Source organism: Harpia harpyja, chromosome 11 (assembly GCF_026419915.1).
Source record: "Harpia harpyja isolate bHarHar1 chromosome 11, bHarHar1 primary haplotype, whole genome shotgun sequence".
NCBI classification, from domain to species: Eukaryota; Metazoa; Chordata; class Aves; order Accipitriformes; family Accipitridae; genus Harpia; species Harpia harpyja.
In genome coordinates, this window is record NC_068950.1 from 25,581,734 (window position 1) to 25,605,628 (window position 23,895).

At 36.3% G+C, this 23,895-nt stretch overlaps 1 protein-coding gene across 6 annotated transcripts in view; it reads right to left on the reverse strand.

Annotated features, from left to right (window-relative positions):
• PTBP2 (polypyrimidine tract binding protein 2) overlaps nucleotides 1-23,895 on the reverse strand; it is a 55,820-nt gene that overhangs the window by 9,449 nt on the left and 22,476 nt on the right. For 5 of the 6 annotated variants that reach the window (XM_052800539.1, XM_052800540.1, XM_052800542.1 and 2 more), the window contains 5 exons: nucleotides 17,883-18,055; nucleotides 17,314-17,457; nucleotides 13,491-13,655; nucleotides 13,304-13,414; nucleotides 2,866-3,061 (listed from right to left, as the gene is read on the reverse strand). In XM_052800539.1, the coding sequence (XP_052656499.1) occupies nucleotides 2,866-3,061; nucleotides 13,304-13,414; nucleotides 13,491-13,655; nucleotides 17,314-17,457; nucleotides 17,883-18,055 (789 nt within the window). The remainder of the gene's footprint in view (nucleotides 1-2,865; nucleotides 3,062-13,303; nucleotides 13,415-13,490; nucleotides 13,656-17,313; nucleotides 17,458-17,882; nucleotides 18,056-23,895) is intronic. The other variant, XM_052800543.1, reaches the window with a different exon arrangement.

Below are 23,895 nucleotides of genomic sequence, written 5' to 3' on the forward strand. Positions count from 1 at the left end.
AAAAGGAAATAAAATATTAAGATAAAAGAAAGAAACAGGAGGAAGGTCGCTCCTATCATTCTGCCATATTTCACACATCATAGTTTGCCAACCTCTACCTTGTAACTCTCAGAACTTTTAAAGTGTTCTCACCCTTCTCCTTTTGAGTATCTGAATTAAAATGCAGCTATAAATTGCATGCACAAGCATCCATTTAGGCTTTTGAGGTTTTTCTACCCTTTGTCCTTTCTTATTTGTGTCACATATTTTGTGCGTTTTTGCACAGTAAGCAGCTCAGAATGAGAACCCTGTTCTTCCATATTCAAACAAGCACCATTCCCATTTTGACAACTATCCAAATGGCTAAGGCACCAACAGTACTATGGAGCCTTTTTATAAAGTTTTTCAGCTGTAGAGCTCAAATTCTGCAAAAACAAACACAAAAGGCAACTAGTAAAAAAAACCCCAAAACCCAAACAACAACAACAACAAAAAAATCACTGTATCATCATCCTCATTTGACAGATGATGCAGTTACAATATACCAAGCTCACCCAACTGGCCATGAGCAGTTAGAAGATGAACCCAGCTCCCTTAAATCTCTTTCAAAACAATGAATGCTTTTACAGAGGAAAAAAACAACCACGATACATAATCTCCACTACTCATCAAAATAAACATGACTGACTTCACTGATGCTCTGAAAACGTTCCACAGCTGCAATGAAAGTTACTCATGTCATGTACCTTTTATTTTCCTGCTGCTCGGAAAAACACTGCATTTAAAGAGGTCCACCCAGAGAGTAAGAATTAAAATATTTAATTAGCTAATACAACTGTCATCTTCATAATTTTACTAGCAAAAAAATTTAATATACACAAAAGAATGAGCCTGATTAAAATCAAAAGGTTAGAAAACTTACGTAGTTTCGTAGACAAAAATTACAAAAGCATCGAAGTGACTTTCAGGCCTAAAATACTAGAACATAAAGTCCACTAAAGCTAAAGTCACTTGGAAAACTATAACAAGTATAGTAACCCCAATTATTAAACATATTGAAAGTGATGCAATGATCCAAGCATCCTCAGAGTGTAATTCCACTATGCCAGGCAAATTAAACCTGTTAATTTGATGCATACTATAAGCATTATATACAAAGAAATGCATTAGTAAGCCTGAGACTCGAAAGCAACTTCTCAAGATTCAGGAAAATGTCAGAATTAGAGTTCCGTAAGTAATCCTGCATTTGGCACTGTTTTATAAATCATGAATCTTCAACTCTCTCTCTCCTAAATCCCTGCCTTACAACAACTAATATGATAGGTCTTTTATTAATAAGCAGCTTCTTTACTTTGTTTTTGCCTCCTTACTACTCATAGTGCATCCCCATGTCTATGTTCTAGTCATTACGTGCTGACAAAAGAATTACTAACCGCCTCAAGGGCATTTCTACAGTACTCATCTCTATGGTGTCAAACTTCTTCACAAACACTCATCCACCTTCCCTATCAATCCATGAAATGAGAGGTTTCATTTTTTAAATGATGGGAAGTTAAAAGAGGAAAAAAAAGGAAATAAACTTTAGCCACAGGTTCTTCAGAGACTTTAGATTCTTACGGTATTTTTTACTTTCCAAAACGTCTGCAATAGCTACAAGTGATACACCATTTTGCAAGTCATACTCGAGGTTGTGCAGTCAAGCACTCCAAAATTTGTGGGAGGTGGGCATGTGTGGAATTTACAACTAGATATGAAATGTATCCTTCAAGTAATCTGATTTTGGAAAAAGAGTAGATATAGCGCATCATTCAGTAGCCTTAACTACAATATTCATCCTTTTCCTGGGCTCACATCATTCACTAAGTGCCTTCTAAATTCTGTAAAACACAGAGAGCAGAGGCCCCTCTTTACTAGATTAACTCTGACTTACTCCAAGTTGGCCCATCTTGTACAAAAAACAAGGCATGAAATCTATGTTGTTCTTAAGTTTTCTTTAGAAGAAAAATGGGAAATGATGAAAGAAAAAAAGTGAGAAAATACATTAAGTGGGAAGAACAATGATCACAGCATAATAAATCAGGTTTTATAAAAGTCATGAGATTATGTCTGAGTACTATTAAATTTTGAAGAGTGAAAGGTGTTCTCAAAGAACAGCAACTTGACAGAAATAGGAGTGAAACTTACGCAATGAATTGTGATAAATTAAAAAAAAACAAATTACAAATTTCTCACAAAGCATGCATTAATTATTTTGCTAATAGTCAGAGGATATATTTACCTGTATTCTTTCTCAGAGCATTTCACCTACTTCTTCTGATGAACTCAAAAGCTGACAGGATATTAGAACTCATGTACCATAGCACTAGAAGTGCAACTACAGATTTTTTTTCCTTTTATCTACGGAAATCCCAGACTAGAACCTTTAATTTTTTTTAAGCAAAGAGCATAACCTTTCCTCATTGAAGGAAACCAACAAAATGTTATTTTCATAATCGGATATTACAAATAAGCATTAGCATGAATGAAACATGCAAATCACATTAACTCTGTTACAAACTTGGGTAGGAGTGTGAGCAAGGTGGGTAGTAGCAGCTGACAGGAACACATGAAAGACGGGAGGACAGATTTGGGAATAAAAGTAGGACTAACTTGACTTTTCCTTATACTTTGTGCATTTTTCATTTTGTCATGCATTCTCTCACTCATTTATGCAGGACTTCTAAAGACAATGTAATTGTGTTACTACAATTCAGATCACAATATAGACTGAACCCTGAATGGGCCTTTGGACGCTATCATAATTTAAGATCTTTAACTGTTAGAAGGATTAATAAACATTTTCACCAAGTGACTTTGCAATACAAAAGAACAACGTCAGAATCATACCTAGAAGAGACGTCTCCTTTGCAAATGCCGCAGCAATGGCTGGGTCCAGCGCTGGCTGTCCATCACCAGATGGAAGATCAGGACGAGTGTAGTCCCTGCTTTTATCGTTGTTGTACTTGACATTCAAATTCACCAATTTGGAAAAATCAATCCGTAGGGTACAGCAAGCATTGTAAATATTTTGACCATCTAAGGCCTGGAAAAGGGAGTCAATTTATTTAAAAAATACACAATACAGGTTGGTTACACAATTATTTTTGTTTGGTTGTTGTTGTTGTTTTTTTAAACAAGGTCAGCGTATAGATATTTATCCATCTTAGTCTAGCTTAAAACCAATTAAGATTAAAATGCATTAACCTCTTTTAAAATGATTCCAGGAACCTTGATGTTTACTTCTCTTACCTAGATACGCACTTTAATGCAGTCAAACTTAAAAGTTAGGCTGTTGAATATTGATAACTAACCTGTATTCCACAGTACAACTTTAATTCAGACATAATGCCAAATAAATTTCTCAAAGAAAAAAAAAATAAATAAATCACACAAGTACTCTTTTATATGGAAAGCTGACCTGAGGGCGGGGAGGAAATCTAGACTTAAAAATACCATGTTAGACAGCTATCTGTTAAAGCAGAATATTTACATTGTTCCTGCATGTTTTCCTTCTCCCCTTCAAGGTAATTAGTGCCAAAATTGAAAGAAAAGCAGCTTTATCTGCTAACCTAGTGTTACTAACACTTTTTTAAAAAAAATCCTATTTTCACAATTAATTGGTACTTCTGAAAGGATGCCTATTAACAGTGAAATTCACATGAACTCTTACCATGACACTACTTAGAACTCTATGAAAACACTCTCTAAAAAGACCTAATTATGTATGTTTTGTCCATCTTCATTACATACCAGGCAAATTGATATACCTGGATTTTATTCCATTTACATTTTGGGCACACCTTTCTTTCAGTTGAAGCACTAACAGCTAAATATGAGAGATTTAAAAAAATGGACATTTTTGTAACTAAGTTGGTTTATATTCTTAAGAAATGCTAGAAAGTAAAGATACAGCTCATCCTAAAAATTAATCCATTCAATCAAGTCATTATATTAAATATAAAACTACCTCATATATACACATGATGAAAAACACAAATCACACCTCCAAATACAAAAATCAGATCTTTTGTTTCTCTTGATTAATGCTGGACTGAAATGTACCACTTCTGAACCTGAGCTAGCTCTTGCACAGCTAGCTTGGTTACAGCTGCAGTGTACTTCCCAACACATTAAAGTTCTGGTAGGACTTGTTATTTTGAGCCAAGCACTGCACAAACCTAGTGTGCCTGCTGGGTATGGAAGCAACATAGCTATTTTCACACACTCATGCATCTGGAAACTGAACATACTGCAGACACCCTTCTGCTAGGTCTGGGCCAGCAAGGCTTTCCCTTCCCACAAAATGTATTACCACAGCTCACATCTCCAGGGCTCGTGAAATTACCACCATTATGAATCAATGTACAAGAATAGGTCAGTCAGTATTGTTAGAACTTCCAAGTAACGGGAAAATAAAATAATACCAAAAAAAAAAAAGTATAGAAACCTGACAGTCTAGACATCGTCTCAACAAATACTTAGCAATTAAAGAGAAACTCCTGTGCTTGAAACTCAGCTTAAACAATGCTTTATACAATACTGGCAAAATAAAATCTACTGTCCTGATTCATAGAATACAAGATGAGGATGAATTCTGTATTGTTGGGGTGGTGGCGGGTGTCACCATTACAGAATACAGAGTTTGCTAGCTCTTTTACACACAGTGGCAAAGCAGAATCCAAGACTCCTAATGTTGGTATTTGGGAAAAAAAATCTCACTTGGAACACTTACATCTAAAAAAAAGTATACACCGAGAATCAGTCATCACTTTTAGAAGATTTCTTACCTTCTAAAATCTACTAAAATATGGATTAAAGGTAGGTCCAGTTTATGCAGCCAGAGCTTACTTCTTATCAAAGACAATGCCATTGCCATCAAGGAAACACCCATTCACATAATGAAGAAAACTACATACAAATGAGACCAAAAGGCAGTATCCTTTAGCTTTGTCCAAATCACAGGACCATGACACATAACTCTAAGTTTTTAAAACACAATCAAGATTCATATTATACCTCTGTATGGAGTCTGTAGACACACTGATTTATGGCTGGCAGAAGGCTGTGAAGTTGATGTAAATCTTTTAGTCTTAAAAAGCAGCAAACCAAAATATACCCACATTCGTAGTTTCCAGAGTAGTCGATGTTTAAAGGGAGCTGCATAAGTAACTAAAACTTACACTGAAACAGCAAAAATTCCTCTTTCTGACAAATTCAAAGTGACCAAAAGCACATACAAAAGAATACTGCACAAGAGAAATCCCTTGTAGATGGGACACAGACACTCTGAAAGAACATCCTGAATCAGAAAGGAAGGAGACGCACTCTTAATAAGCACTGCAGTCACACTCTGGGAAAGGCTTCTTGCAACAGATCAAAACCAAATCACCCCACCCACCTCTACCAGCAGCAGACACCTCCAACACCAATGCATAAAAGATTACCAGCAACTAGGGTTTTTTCAAGATTAACTGTTCACATGTAAAGTCACAACTGAATGTCTATCCTGAGCTCCTTCTTATATGGCAATAAAAAAAGGTGCAACAAACCCTCAAAACCTGTTCCTCTCAAACAGACATCCTGAAAAAAACGAGAAGACAGTAGCCATACTGTTAGTGAATGTACATACGGACATCATCTCAAAGAACTCTAGCTACTGCTAAGAAACTTTGCTTTCTTTGAGCATTTATCTATGCACACATTCACATGTGACACAGTACCACACCACACACATGCCAAACCAAGGAGATCAAGTACCAAGCTCTACAAAACGTGAGTATTGTTCTTTATCTTGCATGGGCCAGCAAACCCATTATTAAGCTTCAACAACAGAAGTATCAAAACTTATGTCATCATGTGATATCACGTGTCATTATACTGAATTGTTTCCAGGCCCCTGCCTTCCCTCCCTCCCTCTTGTTACTAAAAAGTACCCTTCTCTTGGACTTTCCCAAGGGGGAAAATGATTCCGATGAGTGGCTCACCTCCTGCCAAGAGCAGACAGATTCCTGAAAAAACACACTGTAGTATTTAGAAGCACACAAACAAGATGGCTAGTAAGAACCAAGACCAACAGAAAGCAGTGGTAAAAGAACAAACAAAAATCCCTTTCTCAATTCAGACTGACACATAACCCAAGGAGAGAGGCAAGTGCCTGTGCTGACACAACAATCTCCACTCCACAGTGTACTCCTGTGCATGACCTCAACTCCGCAGTGTAAACACACCATCATCCCTACAAGTTTCTCTATGGCCACTTAGACTGTTTTTGGGAGGGGAGAAAACCACCACCACCAAAAAAAACCCCCCAAACAAACAACAACAAAAACCCAACAACAACAACAAACCAAAACACCACATAGAAGAAACAAAAAGATTACTCCTAATAACAAAATATGCTGCTTGGTTCTACATCAGCTATGGCAGCTAAGAAAGGGAGCAAACCAGAAATAAAGAAAATCGCAATCCCCAATACTAGTGAAAGTTCCAAAATAGTGGAGTTGGTTGGAAAGAAGCTAGTATTCCTAGACAACTAGTACAGTAGAAAAATTCCAAATATTTAGAAAGGGTCTTACAACTGGGGCAACATTCACAAAGAATCCAAAATCTGCTCATGTCTCATGGAAGCACCTTTCAGTGAAGGCAAGAATAAGCAAGCAAGGCCTAACAACACGGAAAGTAGCAGAAATAGCCCAGGAAGTCGTAAGGATCCAGAACAGAGAGCTATGACTGTCCGTCACAGACAGTAAAAATGACCAAACAGGGAATATTGATGAAATGGAGGTCTGCACCACAAAACACAACACTCTCTCATTTCTTAAAAATAATGTCAAACCACCCTCTCTTTTGGTCATAGTAGCCAGGAGGATGAAGAGATGAAAACTGCTGACTGAGAAAAGATCCCACAGATTAAGAGACGAAACTAGAGACTGTTCCAATGGAAAAAAAAAAAAAAAAAGCGCGTATTAGGTCTGCGTGGCAAGGTTTTGGTAGCCAGCGGGCTACAAGGGTGGCTTCTGTGAGAAGCTGCTAGAAGCTTCCTCTACGTCCAACAGAGCCAATGCCAGCCAGCTGCAAGACGGACCTGCCGCTGGCCGAGGCTGAGCCCATCAGCAACGGTGGTAGTGCCTCTGTGATAACAGTTTTAAGAAGGGAAAGAAAGTTGCTGCGGCACAGAAACTGCAGCTGGAGAGAGGAGTGAGAACATGTGAAAAACAACCCTGCAGACACCAAGGTCAGTGAAGAAGGAGCGGGAGGAGGTGCTCCAGGCGCCGGAGCAGAGATTCCCCTGCAGCCTGTGGGGAAGACCATGGTAAGGCAGGCTGTCCCCCTGTGGCCCAGGGAGGGCCCCACACTGGAGCAGGTAGATGTGCCCCCGAAAGAGTCTGTGACCCTGTGGGAAGCCCAGCCCACACTGGAGCAGGGTCCTGGCAGGACCTGTGGACCCGTGCAGAGAGGAGCCCACGTTGGAGCAGGTTTTCTGGCAGGACTTGCGACCCCTTGGGGGACCCACACTGGAGCAGTGTGCTCCTGAAGGACTGCACCCCGTGGAAGGGACCCACGCTGGAGCAGTTCACGAAGAACTGCAGCCTGTGGGAAGGACTCACGTTGGAGAAGTTCGTGGAGAACTGTCTCCCGTGGGAAGGACCCCACACTGGAGCAGGGGAAGAGTGTGAGGAGTCCTGCCCCTGAGGAGGAAGAAGCGGCAGAGACAATGTGTGATCAGCTGACCGCAACCCCCATTCCCTGTCCCCCTGCGCCGCTGGCAGGGGGGTAGGTAGAGAATCCGGGAGTGAAGCTGTGCCTGGGAAAAAGGGAGGGGTGGAGGGAAGGTGTTTTAAGATTTGGTTTTATTTCTCATTACCCTACTCCGATTTGATTGGCAATAAATAAGTTAATTTTCCCTAAGTCGAGTCTGTTTTGCTGATGACAGTAATTGGTTGAGTGATCTCTCTCTGTCCTTACCTTGACCCATGAGCCTTTTGTTTTATTTTCTCTCCCCTGTCCAGTTGAAGAGGAGGAGTGATAGAGCAGCTTTGGTGGGCACCTGGCATCTAGCCAGGGTCAATCCACCACAAAAAGAAAGAAAAGCTCAATAAACAGTATTTTCTCCTGCTGCTGATGTAATCAACCACACTCAAGCTTTTCTGCAAAAGGACAGTAAGAATTTCTATCTAGTCAACATGGACTCATGACACTAGGACCTCACATTTCCCAATGTGATTGTGGAGGTTGAGAGAAGTGGTAGCAGCAGCAAAGGTGATCTCAGATGGCAAAAGTACTCTACAAAGTTACAAAATGTTGTAACATCCTGAATGACTGATGCAGCTCTCTGATTAAGAGTCCGATCTATGGGTAGGCTCTGAAGCGGAGGAAGAACATTCCTAGAATCATTTCTTCTCTAAGGCTTTCCTCACCTGAATGAAGGACTTTCTCATGTAATGGATAGAATTCACTGCTCTTTTTTTTACTTTCAGGGTTCAAGATGCCTGAAAATCCTTGTGAAAGATGACTCCCTTGAAAAGTGCTATATTCACAGGAACTATGCTTTTGATGAGCTTCTAAGGCCTGTATAGACCATGAATCTGTGCAATGAAACTCCTCTCAGGAGACAGTCAAGGTAGCCCTCTAAAAATCAGGACGAGATATGCTACTTAAAATACTATTTAGCTAATTCACATTCAGTACCTAACAAACAGACAAGAACACAGTATGGGAGACAGAAAATGATTTGACATTCTCATATTCTCATTTCCCAGTTCAGAAATAAGAGCACAGAGATTTAGCTAGCAGATATTTCTGGAGACACGTGGCTTCAAGCCGCAACAAAGAGTGCATCTGCCCCTCTCTTTGTCAAGCACTGTAGACACCTGTGATGATCCAAGACAGGAAATGGATCTCTTGCAGAATGAGGATAGCTTGAAAGCATTTACCAAGGTCTGATAAAGAAAAATCAAATTAAGAGTGGAGAGAAAAAAGTGGCAGAGAGGGGCAACACAAAACTGCTGCCTTCTCTCCAAACTCATGAGGAGAAAAAAAGGAGAGAGAGAAATTTAATCCCTACTCTCTCTCTCTTCCCAAAGCACACAAACCAGGAGAAACCAGAAACAAGATCTTCAGAAGGGCATAAAAGTTTAAGGCATTAAAAAAAAAGAAGTAATCCTTACAAAACGTACTCCAGCTTGAATAAGTACCTCAAAGTAACTGAAGGTCACATGGTAAGTATCTCTTGGGAGAGATGTGTCCCAAGTGCATCCTACAGATATGCATTTGAATAAAATTAATTTCTTTTGAGACAAGTGTCTTGGATACGAGAAGTTTCTGTGGCTAAAATGTTTATGTAAAACATTCTCCAAAAATAAGATAATTTTTTTTTCTTTTTTTATGTGCAGTTCCTTGACTGAAGGACCAGTTGCATATCTTATTCTTTTCCACAAAATTGAAATATCCAGGAGACAAACACTGTTGCTGCACTTCCTGGGCTTCCTGATACAATGGATACAATCCAGCACTCTTCTGTTTACCTGAACACTGCTTATCACTTCTGAGCACAAATTGTGCTCTTTAGGATTCAAGATGCCTCAAAATCCTTAATGCAATAATCATGGATAATTGCCCTGAAGCTAAATATCTTATCTGGAGATGTCCTTGCTTTCCATTCTGGCAATGACTACCTGAAGTTCCTATTACAGACTTTAGGGCAATGTAGCCTAGCAGAGGTCTTTTGCAGACTGCTACCAGGGCAGAGCCACCCTGAAGCTGTCACTCTCAACAACTGGAAACAAGACATCTTGAATGTAGAGTCAAACCTCAACAGAATCTCTGTAGAGGTACTCTGATTTACCTATGGGCCAAGTGAGGACCAACTGGCCAACTATAACAGAAACTCTCAATTAGACTTGTGATATTTTTAACCCATGTTGGGTCAAGATGACTGTCACGTGCTATGTATGAGTCTCAGTTAATCCTCCATAGACGAGGCATTAATAACTGCCAATATCCAAGATTTGGCAAGAGTACTTTTGGTGCATTTACACAAAGACCAACACTCTGGACTAGCCAGCTGTTCAGACAGAAACACAGGCACTCTAATCTTTCTATGGTATACCAGATTACTGGCATTCAAATATTTAAGTTTGCTGCTTATGCTGAGGGTACTGATCATTTACTATGAAAATGAGCTATTTTTGATGCTTAGAATATCTCCTTATGCATACAGACATCTCCAGGACATCACCTTCTGCTTCATTAGGAGCAACACAGTAGTTCAATGTGCTCTACTGCTGCACAGTCTCAGTACTTTCTCCAACCCATAGCTAGACTGCTGCATTGCACAGAACCCGAAGTTTGTCGTCTTCACCTTTACTTGCAAGTATAACGAACTATAATGATCCAATCTGATGGTGGTGATGAAACATGAATCAGTGTAGCCATAATCTACTTTTACAGGAAATGAGTTTCTCACAAAGCAAGTGGAGCAGGAATGCAATTTTTCACTACTTGCTCATTCAAACAGCAAAAGTGGTCCCATAGGGCTAGAGGCTTCGTATTGTACATTCTTGTCAGTGTCACTATTTTCTCAGAACCTTCAAATGAATAATATCTCTCCTTGGTACTTACATCACTTGAGTTTTTCAAATTGCTCTTTAACTTCCTTAATAAGTCTTCAATTTCTATTAAGGCCACATTCTGACTTCCTGTGAAGAGTGCCAGTGGAAAATTAAATTTCCCCATTATCTTCTATAGTAACAACTGACCGAAAACAAATTGAAAACTTCTTTACTCTTTTACCACGCTTTTAATTTTGAACTCCATGCAACTTAAGTGTAGCCACCACATCCTCTTGCTTCTACTGTATTTCCAGCTGTATTTAAACTGGAGAGTTTCTTCCTATCATCTGTTTCTTTCCTTTAGGTATTTTTGTTTTGGCGGCACTTCATGTTTTACCACTGTAGCTCAACCATCAGAGCTATACTTATTTTACTCTATTTAGCTTGGGAGGGTAGTGGGGAAATCAAACCTTCCTTCAAATATAGCACTCTTCAATACTTGCAGTTGGTATTACTCTTAGCGCTTTGTCTGTTTATGCACAGATTGGTTAAAATATGAAACTATAAACCTAAGACTATTTCAATTTGTCACTAAGGCTCCAAGATCACTCTGACAATGACTGTACATGCAGCAGTCACTGTTATTCAATGAAGTTTAGTCATTCACATGAGGTACCACTAGTGAACAGCTACCCTAATCAAAACATGCAAAACTGGAGAAACAAATACATGCTTTTTTTAAAAAAAAATTATGACCAATACAGCATCCCACAAGCTAGTATCAGTCTGTCAGAAGTCAACAACATCAAGAGATTCTTATGTTCCTTTCATACTTTTACATACCTCATCCTTTTGTTATTTTGTCACTTCTTTATAATATATTCTTAGAATTACACTGATAATTTTCAAATCACTACAGTCGATTTCACAGACGTCTTTCCATTAAATCTTCTGATTATAACTCAAAAAACTGAAGTCAAAAGATTTATCACGATGCCATATTTTGCTTCAAAAACGCACTTTAAAAGCAGCATTAACATCTATTATTGAAAAATAACTTCCCAAACACGAATCAAGACTAAATTACAACATTCTGCAACAAACACATTAGCATCTGTTTATCAAATATTTCAAATATGAATCTAAATGACTACAGTCGATTTCTGCAGCAATTGCAGTTTAAAGATCTAGTTTCTGTATTACTATTTTAAACCTACTTAAAACCTGAAAGGTGTATCCCATCCAAGCAAATTTTTACATATTACAATGAAATATTTGCATTTCCCTCTACTCTGACACATGATCTAGTACATAATACTATTCATCTCTGAAAAGGATATCCCTAATTTAAAATCGTACTCCAAATCTACAACTATTTCCAGACTGCTTTTCAGGACTAGATTATCTTAAAATAGATCATCATAAATCAAGTTACAAATCTTCTTGTCTCTGGCTAACTTTATTTTTCTCAATAGCAGGAAAATTTACACTCTGCTTTCTGAAAACATGTCTGTCTCTTTTTGTGATTCCCTGTCTCGACCACCTCACGGTTTTTTAATCAATACCCAGCATTTCATTTGGTGACGAGGATAAAAATGACCATCCTCCACCATTTAATGAAGGTCTTTATTTCAATATAGTCATCATTCTTTACAACAGAAAACTAAGCCTATCTTTTCTTTCCTCTACTAAGAGATACTCATTGCCAACTTAGTCTGAGGTGCGAGCTTTTTCACTTTTTCCTGAGGTTCTCAGCTATTCTGTCATCTATGGGCAACAAGCACTTTCTATGCTGCCAAGCAACACTTAACCAGCACATCAATTTTAATCAGCCTTCCACAAGCCCAGACTGCATGTGAAGGTTTGAAAATATAAATTCATTCCATTTATCTCTTGAAGAAAGAAAAAAAAACAACAACCCCAAAAACCAAACTAGCCCTCCCCTTTGGTTCAACTTCCCTATTGCCACAGATGTGAATATATCCCATTCAATTAATTCAAAACATCTGGTCTAGATGACATACTGCTGATCTTTGTCATAATTAATCCATAGGCTCTCTCCTGCTATAATGAAGAAAACCAGTTACCTGTTTTTGCCTCTCCTACCCAGGATAGGAGAGTTTCCAATAGAACAAAAAGTAAGATCCTGCTCTCATCTGTCACTGCTGCAAAGCTTCTTCATAGTCTGGTCCCATGAGTAAGACCGCACTCTCTCTTCTGGGCATTTATAGTTATAATGAAGTCTAGATTTTTTTTTAGGATACTATAATTAAATACTTTTGCAGACCTATATCCAATCCACAAATCACATCTTTGTTTTGATGCTTAGAAAGTATCTGCCAACAGTAATCCAATGGGCTTACTAAATCTGCTGCTTACAGTGAATTAATTATGCATCAACATTACATCCTACATTTTTACTTCTGGTTGACATTTTCACTATTGCAGTCTTGCATATTATTTCATCTCTGTGCAGTCTTATTAAAATATTTGTTCATAATTATAGATGTATACAATTGTTTAGACATAGTATCCTTAAACATAGTATCTTTAAACACCGATTTCACGCAATAGAACATTATATATTAACTCCCAGTTATTTTCTGATCTCAAAAAATTCACACACGTAGTAAAGGAGTATGACACATTATTATGGTCAGTATTCTGTTATATTAACATTTTACAAATGTTTAGAGTACAGGAAGGTCTCCAGCTTACAAGAGAACTATACTTACTAGCTTTGCTTGCTGTGCGTTTACTGGATCGCCATACTGCAGTAAAGCTTGAAACTGGTTATTCTTTGTGAATGTGATTATCTTCAATACAGCACCAAATTTAGAGAATATCTGCCAAAAACATTGTAAAGTTTTACACAGAAGCTCCTCCCAATCATAGCTCAAGTTAAAATGAAAATTGGCTTACCTGATGAAGAACATCCAAGGTTACCGGATAGTACATATTGTCAATAATTATTCTAAGTACTGGACTCTGAGCTGGAGTCACTGCACTCTCACTAACAGTGGTCCCGCTAATGGGAGCATTTGTTGCCTGCACAGCCGTCACTGCCTGAAGAACAGCTTGGGCCCGCTTAACAAACAAACAAAAAAAAAAAAAAAAAAAAAAAGATGACAGAAGACAGATTTTTTAATATTTCAAGATGGTAGCTGGAAATTAATTAGCAATACTAATATAGTTAACTTCAGAAACATAAAATAGTCCACTTATTTAAAACTCAGAGCTACTGACATAACACAACGTAAGTGCAATGCAGTCCCACTCTGTGAGAAGGAACAATAAAAATGAAAATGTCAATTAATCCTTATGTCACAGCAAGGAGGGGCTTCAAACGGCACCAATATCAATCTTTCTAGTAGCAAGCTTATTGTTCTACTAGTAAGGATAAAGAAAGTGAGGATTTTGTAGGTTTCAAGACTCTTTATAGAAGAGAAAAAAACCAAACAAAACCCACAAAACCAATCAACCCACAAAAGAACCCAAGACTATACAGAAATCAGAAGTACTTATCCTATTTTTCAAGAGATTGTATTACAGTTAACATTTCACTGCCACTTTAATTATGTAGAAGGCTCTAATAGGAAGAGATAATACTAAACTAACACTTCCACACTTCTCAGTTTTAAAACAATGAAATAATACACAAGACTGACAAGTGTCAGAAAGTAGTATCCACAGAGAAGTAAACAAACTGGTGTCTGTTATCCACCCTCTTTCATGAAAAAAACCACAAAATCCTCTCCATGTGTGGGGATTTTTTGGTTTTTAAACACAAGCAGGGTTTTAGACATTCAAAGGTAACCACATGATGACATCACAAGAACACACATTTATGTAACTACTTCCACTGCCAAAACTGACAGTATCAGAAAGATTAGATGTCTTTTTCTGAGAAAGAAAAAGTGCAGAAAAAAGGGTTTCCATTTAATACTTTCATTACAGTAGCCTTAGGAAGCAAACCAATACAAAACAGAGACAAGTGAGCATGCAAGGTAAAAATAATAACCACCATGTTAATGCATACTGCATATTTAAAGGTATTAGAGCTACTACACAATTTCATATCTCTCAACTTACATGATATTCCTCATACTGAAACGAATCAATGAGTAAGAAAAGTCAAGGTGGGGGGGGAAAAAAAGACCTCGTGAACACTAGTTGGGAAAACAAAATTTACCTCTATGTTTAACATTAATTACTGTAACTGTAAAAACATCTTTTGATACCAACAGGTTCTTTTTTTCCCTAATGTATGAAATACACAACTTTCAAGCTGGCCAGATATTTGGCTGAGTTGCATAACTACTTCCTACTCTTTCTCTAAGCACAGAAGAAGCACATATCAATTAAAACTCACTCCTTAAAGTGACTGGAAAAGTTTAGACTGTATAATCCAAAGAACCAAAACTTGTGAAGCCTATTTTAACATATAACCCTTGTTAGCACTATCTGTCTATGCTTATAGATCATATTTCATTCCACAAAAGTTAATGTGAATACTTGAAGGATATAATCTGTAAAATTATTACAGCAGTGAGTATTTTGTCAAACAAGTTCAAAATAACATTTAGTATCGTATATAAATAGCCACTTAGTATGCAAGCTTTTTTCTTATTTTTGCAAAATGGAAATTAATTTTAAAAGATCAGCTGCAACATTCAGAAAGTATAACATACATTTATTTCTAAATGTTGCCATGTCTGTTCAGAAAGACTAAAACCATGCATTTATGACAAGCTGATGATTAAAGAGAATTACAGTTACAGAGGTCACTCTATTCTCAATCCTTCTGAGTCTAGATACTGTTTGAAACAAGGTATGAGATGTTTGTTTTAAATCCGAGTTTAAAATGTTCCTCTCACAGTGTTCTGATGTCTCACAGGAAAAGGATTTTCATAGAATTATAAAGCTGAGATGAAAATTTAAATGGTCCCTTTTGAATCTATTTATTCAGAGTCAACTCATTCTGAGTACATAACTAAAAATAATCTTGGAAGCTACTATTTCTGAGAAATTCAGAATAGCATAGCTTAATGGAACTTTCCCTACTGTCATTATTTCTAAAGGCCTGGCTGTTTAAAGTACCCCTTGGTTAAACACATTTTTTTCTATCATCTTTACAACTAAGATATTTGCACCTTTCTCCAACTTTTTTATCCTATCTTTCCAGTTACATGTACTAACATCCTGACTTCTTCATATCTTCCTGCTTGAACATCCAGAAAAAGATAATTTCAAAAGGAATTTGGCTGGATGAGAAAGCTTTCAAATACAGATTAAAAAAAATCTAAGTTTTGAGCATAAAAAAATAAAAAAAGGCAGTCTACAAGCAATATCTGCACCACCTTTATTTTTCCTTACAGAAAAAAAGAATATCCAACTGTCTCGTGTTTTACACAATGCCTCATAAGATACTAGTTAGAGTGCTTACTGCCAAGTACCTATTTATATTATTTAGTTCTAAATTAAAGAAAATAGAGACCTGAAAGACTGGGAATATGTTAAAATTGGGTATTAATGTGTATGGTGGCATAAAAGCTGCTGAAAAGTCAGTACATTCTATATGTTGAAAAGGTGAACACGTGAAGTACAAAAACAGTACCACCACAGAAGCCAGAGAATGTAAGAGAAAGACAATCTAAGAGAAAGCTTAAGGGAGTATGTCCATCCACTGTATGTGCTGACAGAATTCAACCTCTACTCTATTAAAGTAAATGAAGGTATTTATTTTTCTTTTCTTTATAACTGACATTTTGTGGGGAAAGAGAGAAAACCAACCCTCAATTTTTAAAAAGTACCTTTAGCAGACAAACTATCAAAAGATTCTAAGGAACTGGAATGTTTAGAAAGATCAATAGGAAAATCAACATTATACTTGATCTGAACCAAGATATCTTTCAACAGATTACCCTGAAATTGTTTTTAAAGGTAACAGCTATAATTTTACTAGTTACATGCCTTACCTAAGACAGGACACAAGCAACAGGAACTGTAACTTGGTACTTACGCTGTCTTTTGTAACACCAAAAAGAAAACGTAAGAAATTAACCTTAAAATAATCATCTGACTTGTAGTAAATTGATGCCTTTTTCTCCCCCTATAATTTGTACAAAATGGTCACCACGTTACTTTTGCTCGTTTTCCTGTTCTACTGAAAACAGATACATATGCATCTATATTTATTGTGAAACAGGTTCTGCAGAGGCAACAGCAAACCATTTTTTTGTTATTAAGTATATTTGTCTCTACAGTGATCATTAAGGTATTCTTCTCCAGGAACAGCAGATCACATAAGCTGAGGTTACCAGTGCTACCAGTGATCATTCAAAGCACTGAAACGTAGGCATTGGCATTAGTCATTATCCCTAGGAAAATTCAGACTGGCATTAGAATCTCAGGTGTCAGAATTAGAAAGTTAATTTTTTTATCCTACAGTCTCTAAACTAAGATGAAAACTTATTTTATGAAAAAAATTAAAGTTAAAAGACACTACAGAATCTTTTCCTTTTTACATTAAGGAACATTAAGAAAATTAATTGTAATGGAAAGATCGCACAGAACGCAAATCCCTTTAATGTCACAAAATAGAATGATCATAGGTGAGACTACAGTAGTATTAGAATGTGGACAAAACCAAATTATTTAAACATATGCCACATGAGCCAAGAATACATGCCATGCCTCATTTTCTACTGTCTGCATCTGTAATACTACAAAACAGTAAATATACCTGGTTGAGTGTGTTATCAGTCTTTAGTTCTTTATGATTGGAATACTGAATATAGATAGGTTGGTTACGAAGATGAGGCGTCACAGCAGAGTAGTAGTTAACCATAGTGATAGCTGCTTCTTCTGTAGCAAGTTCTAAAAATGCCTGTAATTAAACAGTTAATTTTCAGTATTTACAAAGCAGATAATCTTGATATTAGCAGCATATAAAAAACACTTAAAAGGGTTTGATAACACATTTTAACAAATATCAGTCTTCAGAAGATGTCATTCTCTACATACCAACTTTATTTGCTAAGCTAATTCATCTCCAAAAATTCATCTGTGAAGATGCAGGACTAAATATTTATCTTAGAGCTAACTTTTTGCTTTACGTAGCTGCTAACCATCCTCTGTTCCCCCCCCAAATTTACTAAAAGACAGTATAAGTTCATTAAAAAAATTAAAGGAACAAAGGCTCTTTTTTTTTTTTAAATACTTACTGTTACATGACTTATTTCAATAGCATTTTAACAGCATATTTTGAAATTAGACAGTAAGCATACTAAAAAAAGGAAAGCAACAAATTACCTGATTTTTCCCTTTCAGCATGAGGATGTTGGTTACCTTACCGAAAGGTAAACCTAAAGCAATAACTTCTGTTTCTGTCACTTCCCCAGGCAATTTCCTGATATGAAGAACACGAGAAGGAACCCCATCCATTTTATCGTCACCTTTGAATTTCTTGTTGTCATTACCATTGGCTGAAAGACATATTCAGACTCTATTTGAAAAGTTTACTGATATTATTAGTACTCTATTAAAAAATGGTTTTAATTATAAATATGAGATAATTTTTAAGTAAGCCATCTCTTAGTTTGATCTAAATAAAATTTGAGGTTTCAGAACAACTTCTGAAGAGACAAATGTTACATAGTTTCATGAAAGTTGGACTGTTAAAGACTAACTGACCTGGTCTCTTACACTAACTCAATAGCCCTCTGTGATAACTCATTTTCTAAACAAGACAAAAACCACAGCAAATCCTCTTCATCTCACTTTCAGTGAAGTATCTCATATAATACCATGTAAGAATATTAATTATGACTCAGACGGGCTCGCATAAGAACTCTAAAGTACATAAAAAAACCCAATTAAAAGTTACCCAGAATTTTTTTGAAAGGAGAAAAATGGTGGTGAATAGTTACTAAAGAGCTCCTAAAGGAAAGTTTGAAGGATTGTTTGCACTAAGGAACCAGACACGAAAAGTAGAAAAATATCAAAGCAAGAAAGGAAGCATTATTAATGCTGAGAAGGATCACACTGGAGAAAGGGGATGACCCAGAGGACTGACATCACAGAAGTCTGATGAAATCCACAACCTCAGAATTTAAGGACCAAGTACAAAAATGTCCATTATGAACTACAAGCTCACCAACAGAAAATGAAAAACCAACTAATAAACATGATGCAGCCAATATGGATAGGGGAACAAAACAAAACAAAACAAAGAACCAGACAAGATTTTCCTAGCAGAAGCAGGGAAGCACTAACATCATTTTACAAAGCACCAGAAAGGTACTATTCAGAACACTGTCCAGAATTCTTGTACAAAATTCCAGCGAAATTCCAGCTTGAGTTCCTTTTTCTTGAGAATATGCAATAAAAGAGCTAGCCAGCTGGATGGAAGAAGTCTTGCTTTGGAATGAAGGCCAGAAAAAAAAATTACTTACTTTGGTTAAAAGGTAATACAACTGCTGCCTACAAATATGTCAGTAGAGTAAACATCAGAGTCAAGAGCTAAAGAACAACACTGTCATAAGTTATATGGATATTAATGAATCAATGCTGGTAATCAGAATGCATTTAGATACAAGAGAAGCAAGTGTTAAGACTTCCTTTGTTCTACTTCTGGCTATAAAACATGCAAGTCAGTGTGTGAGCTATTCAACTTCTGATTTCATGTTAGAAGAACAGTTCAACAGCTACCTGTATTTCCAAAAAACCACACAAATTGTGACTAGTAGAAAAATTATTAGAGTTCAAATCCATGGGTTGAAGGCTTATACCAAAGAGGATTTAAAAAAAAAAAAATTTATGAACAAGACTACTTTTGTTTACTCACTAAAAAAGTAGAAACAATAAATGGGGGGGGGAATCAATAGGAAGCATTTATGTATGTTTAGTCCTCCAAAAGCCTTGTCTTCATAAGAAAGTTGATGGCTGTGATTTCCACAGGGAAGAGAATAAATAAGTCCTCAATTATCACTCAGCTGTAACCACAGAATATAATTCTGAATTTGTGCCAGGAAAACCATTTACACCTAATCTGATTCCCTGCATAAAAATATTGCATTCATTTATGACGGACTTGAGCACAGAAAGTTTTGCTAAGGGTATGCCTAAGTCATAATGCAGAATTCAAGTTTTTAACTCAGTTTGCCCTAAACCAAGCCAACTTACTCAAGATTAAAAACACAGAATGAAATGGACTGGGTTTTTTACATGTCAAGAACATCCACACTCCAGATCTGGACTTGAAAAGCCAAACCAGGTATGACATTTAACTACCTTTTCAATGCTATTAGGAGGAACCCACTTTTTACTTTTTCAAGAATAAGGTCATTCTCCATATTTCCATTAAAGGAAGTGATGGAAAAAGGATAAATCTATACATCAGGAACTGTTTCCATCACTCACGTATATCTTTTTCTAACAGCTAAACCTCTTCATTCTAATTTGAATGTTTCTACCTTCCACTTCAGCTATCCATCTTTAGATTTAGCTAAACCTAAAATTCAAGATATTCTCTTAGCTAAAAAAGAGTATGCCTTAGAGGCAGGTCATCTCTTAACTCTCCCTGCCCCCCAAATAATAAAAAAATCCAGGACTGAAGGACTGAGCTTTTTAAAGAGTTCTTGCACTGCAGAACACTTTGTAAGTCTTTTCCAACTTAACTACAGCAGACAAAACAACAAAAACCTAATGACATCAGAACTGGTCAAAATTCAGCTAGCAGCATCTCCAACTGACAATGCTAGAAGTGGTTGAATCTATGCAATAGTATGTATTTTATTTTGGTCTGCAGCACAGAAGGACAAATTTTGGTGGAACACAGATGACTAAAACTTCAAAAATACACACTGAACGTCTACACAGGGCTCTAACCTGTATCATTTTGGAAAATGTGGTGAGACTGGGCTTCCAGGTAACCAGATTTCACCTGTTCAAAGTTGCACAATATACCACTTTATCCTCAAAGTGACAGACAGCCAAAGTTTACGAAAAAGTACTTTTATTTTTCACCTGAAGCTCATTACACAATAGTCTTCCCTAGTTCTCAATTCAAATCTCTACAAAACACTAGAAGAAAACATTGTAAAGTATGATAGGCTTCAAAAATGTATTACAAATAGCACATTTCAAACAAACTTGCAAAGAATGAAAGTATTACAGTGATCCTGAAACCAGATTTCCAATGCCTTTCATACTTAAGCTTTCTAAATAATTTGAATTCATTACAAATTTCAAAAATTAAATATGAAACATTAACAGTGAGAAATGAGAAAGCAAAAATAAAGTTTTTAAACTAAAAGATTTTCTGAAACTGGAAAGAAACTTCTGTTTTTATTACATCACCAGAAAAGTATATACCATGAACGCTCAGATCTTACAGAGCTGTTTTGACTTTTGTGTGGTTTTCAACATACAATTTTGACCTATTAATTTTTCCACAGCATAATGTCCAAGATTTTTTTTTAAACTAAAGCTTGTATTTGGATTAGGCCTTAGGTAATCCCTATGTTACTAGTAAAAGTATCACTGGCCAGTATACAATCACTCACATATATGTATTTGCAAAGAAATGTTCCTTTAATAATTATTGTATTACCTGAATAAATTGTTTTTCCATCTATTAGCATTGCTATGTAATATCTACATTTTACAGTTTTTCAACTTTTGCTGCAGTAAGTTTAAAGAACAAATTTATGAGAAATATTTTGTTGTACTATTTATATATATCTTTTCCTAGAGCAGTTAACAGCTTTACCTTAACTCATGTATACAAGTCTCTGACACAATTTTATTTTTTAAACTATCTTAAACTAAGCATCTACTATTCTTTAAACTTTTTTCTTACTGTAAAAAAGAGCTATATAGAGAAGTGCCTATGCTAAAACGTTTAAGTGAAAAAGTATATATATATTAAAACAATATACACAAAAAGATACAAAATTACGCACTAAAGAATGTATGGCAATCAGAAAAATTGGGGGGGAGGGGGAGGGACAGGATGGGGGGACGGGCAACAAGCATTCTCAATGCTATGTAATGCCCAAAGAAAGTTTTCAGTGGTAGGGCAAGCAACCATGACAAAAGTTGTTTATTACTTATTGGCAGAAGCATGCCTTGCACAGTGAAAGCTGAACTGGTAACATTCATAAAAATGAAGCCCACCTTCTTAAAGTAAAATTTACCCCAAAACATTTAAGACTGGATTTTCAGAAAAGAGAAGAAATTAACACAACTTTGGTTATTACTGCTTTTCTTGAAAGCCAAGAGAACATGTACTGTTTCTACCTTTGATTATCCAGCCAGCGTAGCCTAACACTAACTTACTATTTCAATAACGGCAGTAATAAAGTGTGTGTGTGTCATATACTAAATATGCATGCACATACACAAGTGAATTTTTCAAAACATTTGTGAACAAGTAAAATTTAGCTTTCAGAACAGTTATTAAGAGTTTTTGGCACTGTATGAAACCTTTCTCCCTAACTTTAGTCTCTTATTTGCCATTTTAAATGGTACTTCTCAGCTGGAGAGACATCATTAAATTGCACTTGGGAATAGAAAACCGCAACATTTAAAACATGGGAACACAACTTGTTCAGAGACACTGAAAGGTGAATTCAACTACTGTTAAAACAACAGCTTCATTCTCTAACAAATTGTACCGGCATAATCAGTGTCCATAAAGGTTAAAAGGTTAAGTCAAGAAGAGCAAGGTACTAAAAGAATAACATTGTCTTGCAGTAGAAATGGAGTCTGTGGAGATAAGAGATAAACAAGTAACCCAAAAGATCCCTCCCTATACAGCAGGAGAAAGACAAAACTGCAGAAAACTGGGAGGGGGCAAGGGGGTGTTGGAGGGGGACACCTCACAAGCCAGCTAAATACTGCTGAGGAACTGTTATTAAATTGGAAGCTTATTGGCAAGTAGGTATTTCATCAAGTAGTTTGGCTTTCACCAGACTTGAAAAGCCTGATCCAATTCAAACCTCTTGCTGCTATAACTAATAAAAATAAACATGCACTGAAGAGCATAATGATACAATATCTATATTGGGGAAAAAAAATAATAAAAAAATCACCATGAGAATAGCATGACTAAAACAGTGTTAGTATTAGTTCATTTACTAATCAAGTTATAGCCTTAAATATATAGTTTAAAAAAATTTAAAAAAAAAAAAAAATCAGAAATCTAATGTGAATATTCATTATATTCGACTCAAGACTACCAAAAACCCCCCCTGTCCTATAACAGCCATTGCACTGATGTAAGCCCTCTTTGGCTCTCCACCAAGGAGAAGAAAAATCCAGTTTCCATATGACATCAGCTGTCTATTTCTAAACAAAATCTCATCTCTACAAATGGCATTCAAAGCATTATTCTCCTAAATAGGATACTACACCCTAAACACAGTTGATACGTAAGCCACATCCCTGCTGCACAGAGTTCCTTCAATTTAGCATAAATGAAGTTGTTGAAATTGAATGCTTAACAGTTGACAAAGCCTATAAATGGCCATTATCTAAACAACTTGGGTCCCTGGCATTTTTAGTTAGAAACTTCTATTTTATTAAACACAGAAATAGAAACCTATACACATATCTAAGCAACAGAATGAAGTGCAATGTACACAAGGAATACTGTTAAGTCCATGGCATTCAATTGTTAAAGCTATGAAGATTCAATGCCCCCAAGTAGTTTTTGCAGAAAAACTGATCTTAAAGTTCAGCATAACTCCTAACAAACAGTGAATAACTAACTTCCTGCTGATAACTATTTTTAAAAACATATCTTAATGAGATTTCATCCTAGAGGAGTTTTTCTCTGCACATTTTTTTTTTTTAATTTTTCGAGAAATACATAAATATGACCTAAAGTGTTCTGAGGCCAAAAAAATGTAATTGACCTTGAAAATATATGAAGCCTTTAAATTAGATGTGTAATCTTCCTTTACAATAACCTTCTTTCATATTCACACAATCTCCTAATATAGAAATGTAACTATGTGGCTATGGGCAAAGATTTTGCATACAATAAAAAGTTGCTTTCACCTATTATTTCCTGGAAAGAAGGGGAAAAAAAATTTTAAAAATTCATCACAAGATGCTGATGATAAATCCCTGCATATCAGCATAGCGAAATAATTGATAAATAAATATCCTTTCTGCAGGAGTCAATATCTGTTTCACAACTGTCAGTACACACCACCAACCAACTACAAAAAAAAAGTAAATACTTAGGCTTTCCTGAAACACTTATTTCATCCTCCAATACAATCAGTTTATACATTAAAGACAAGAAGCTTACTAA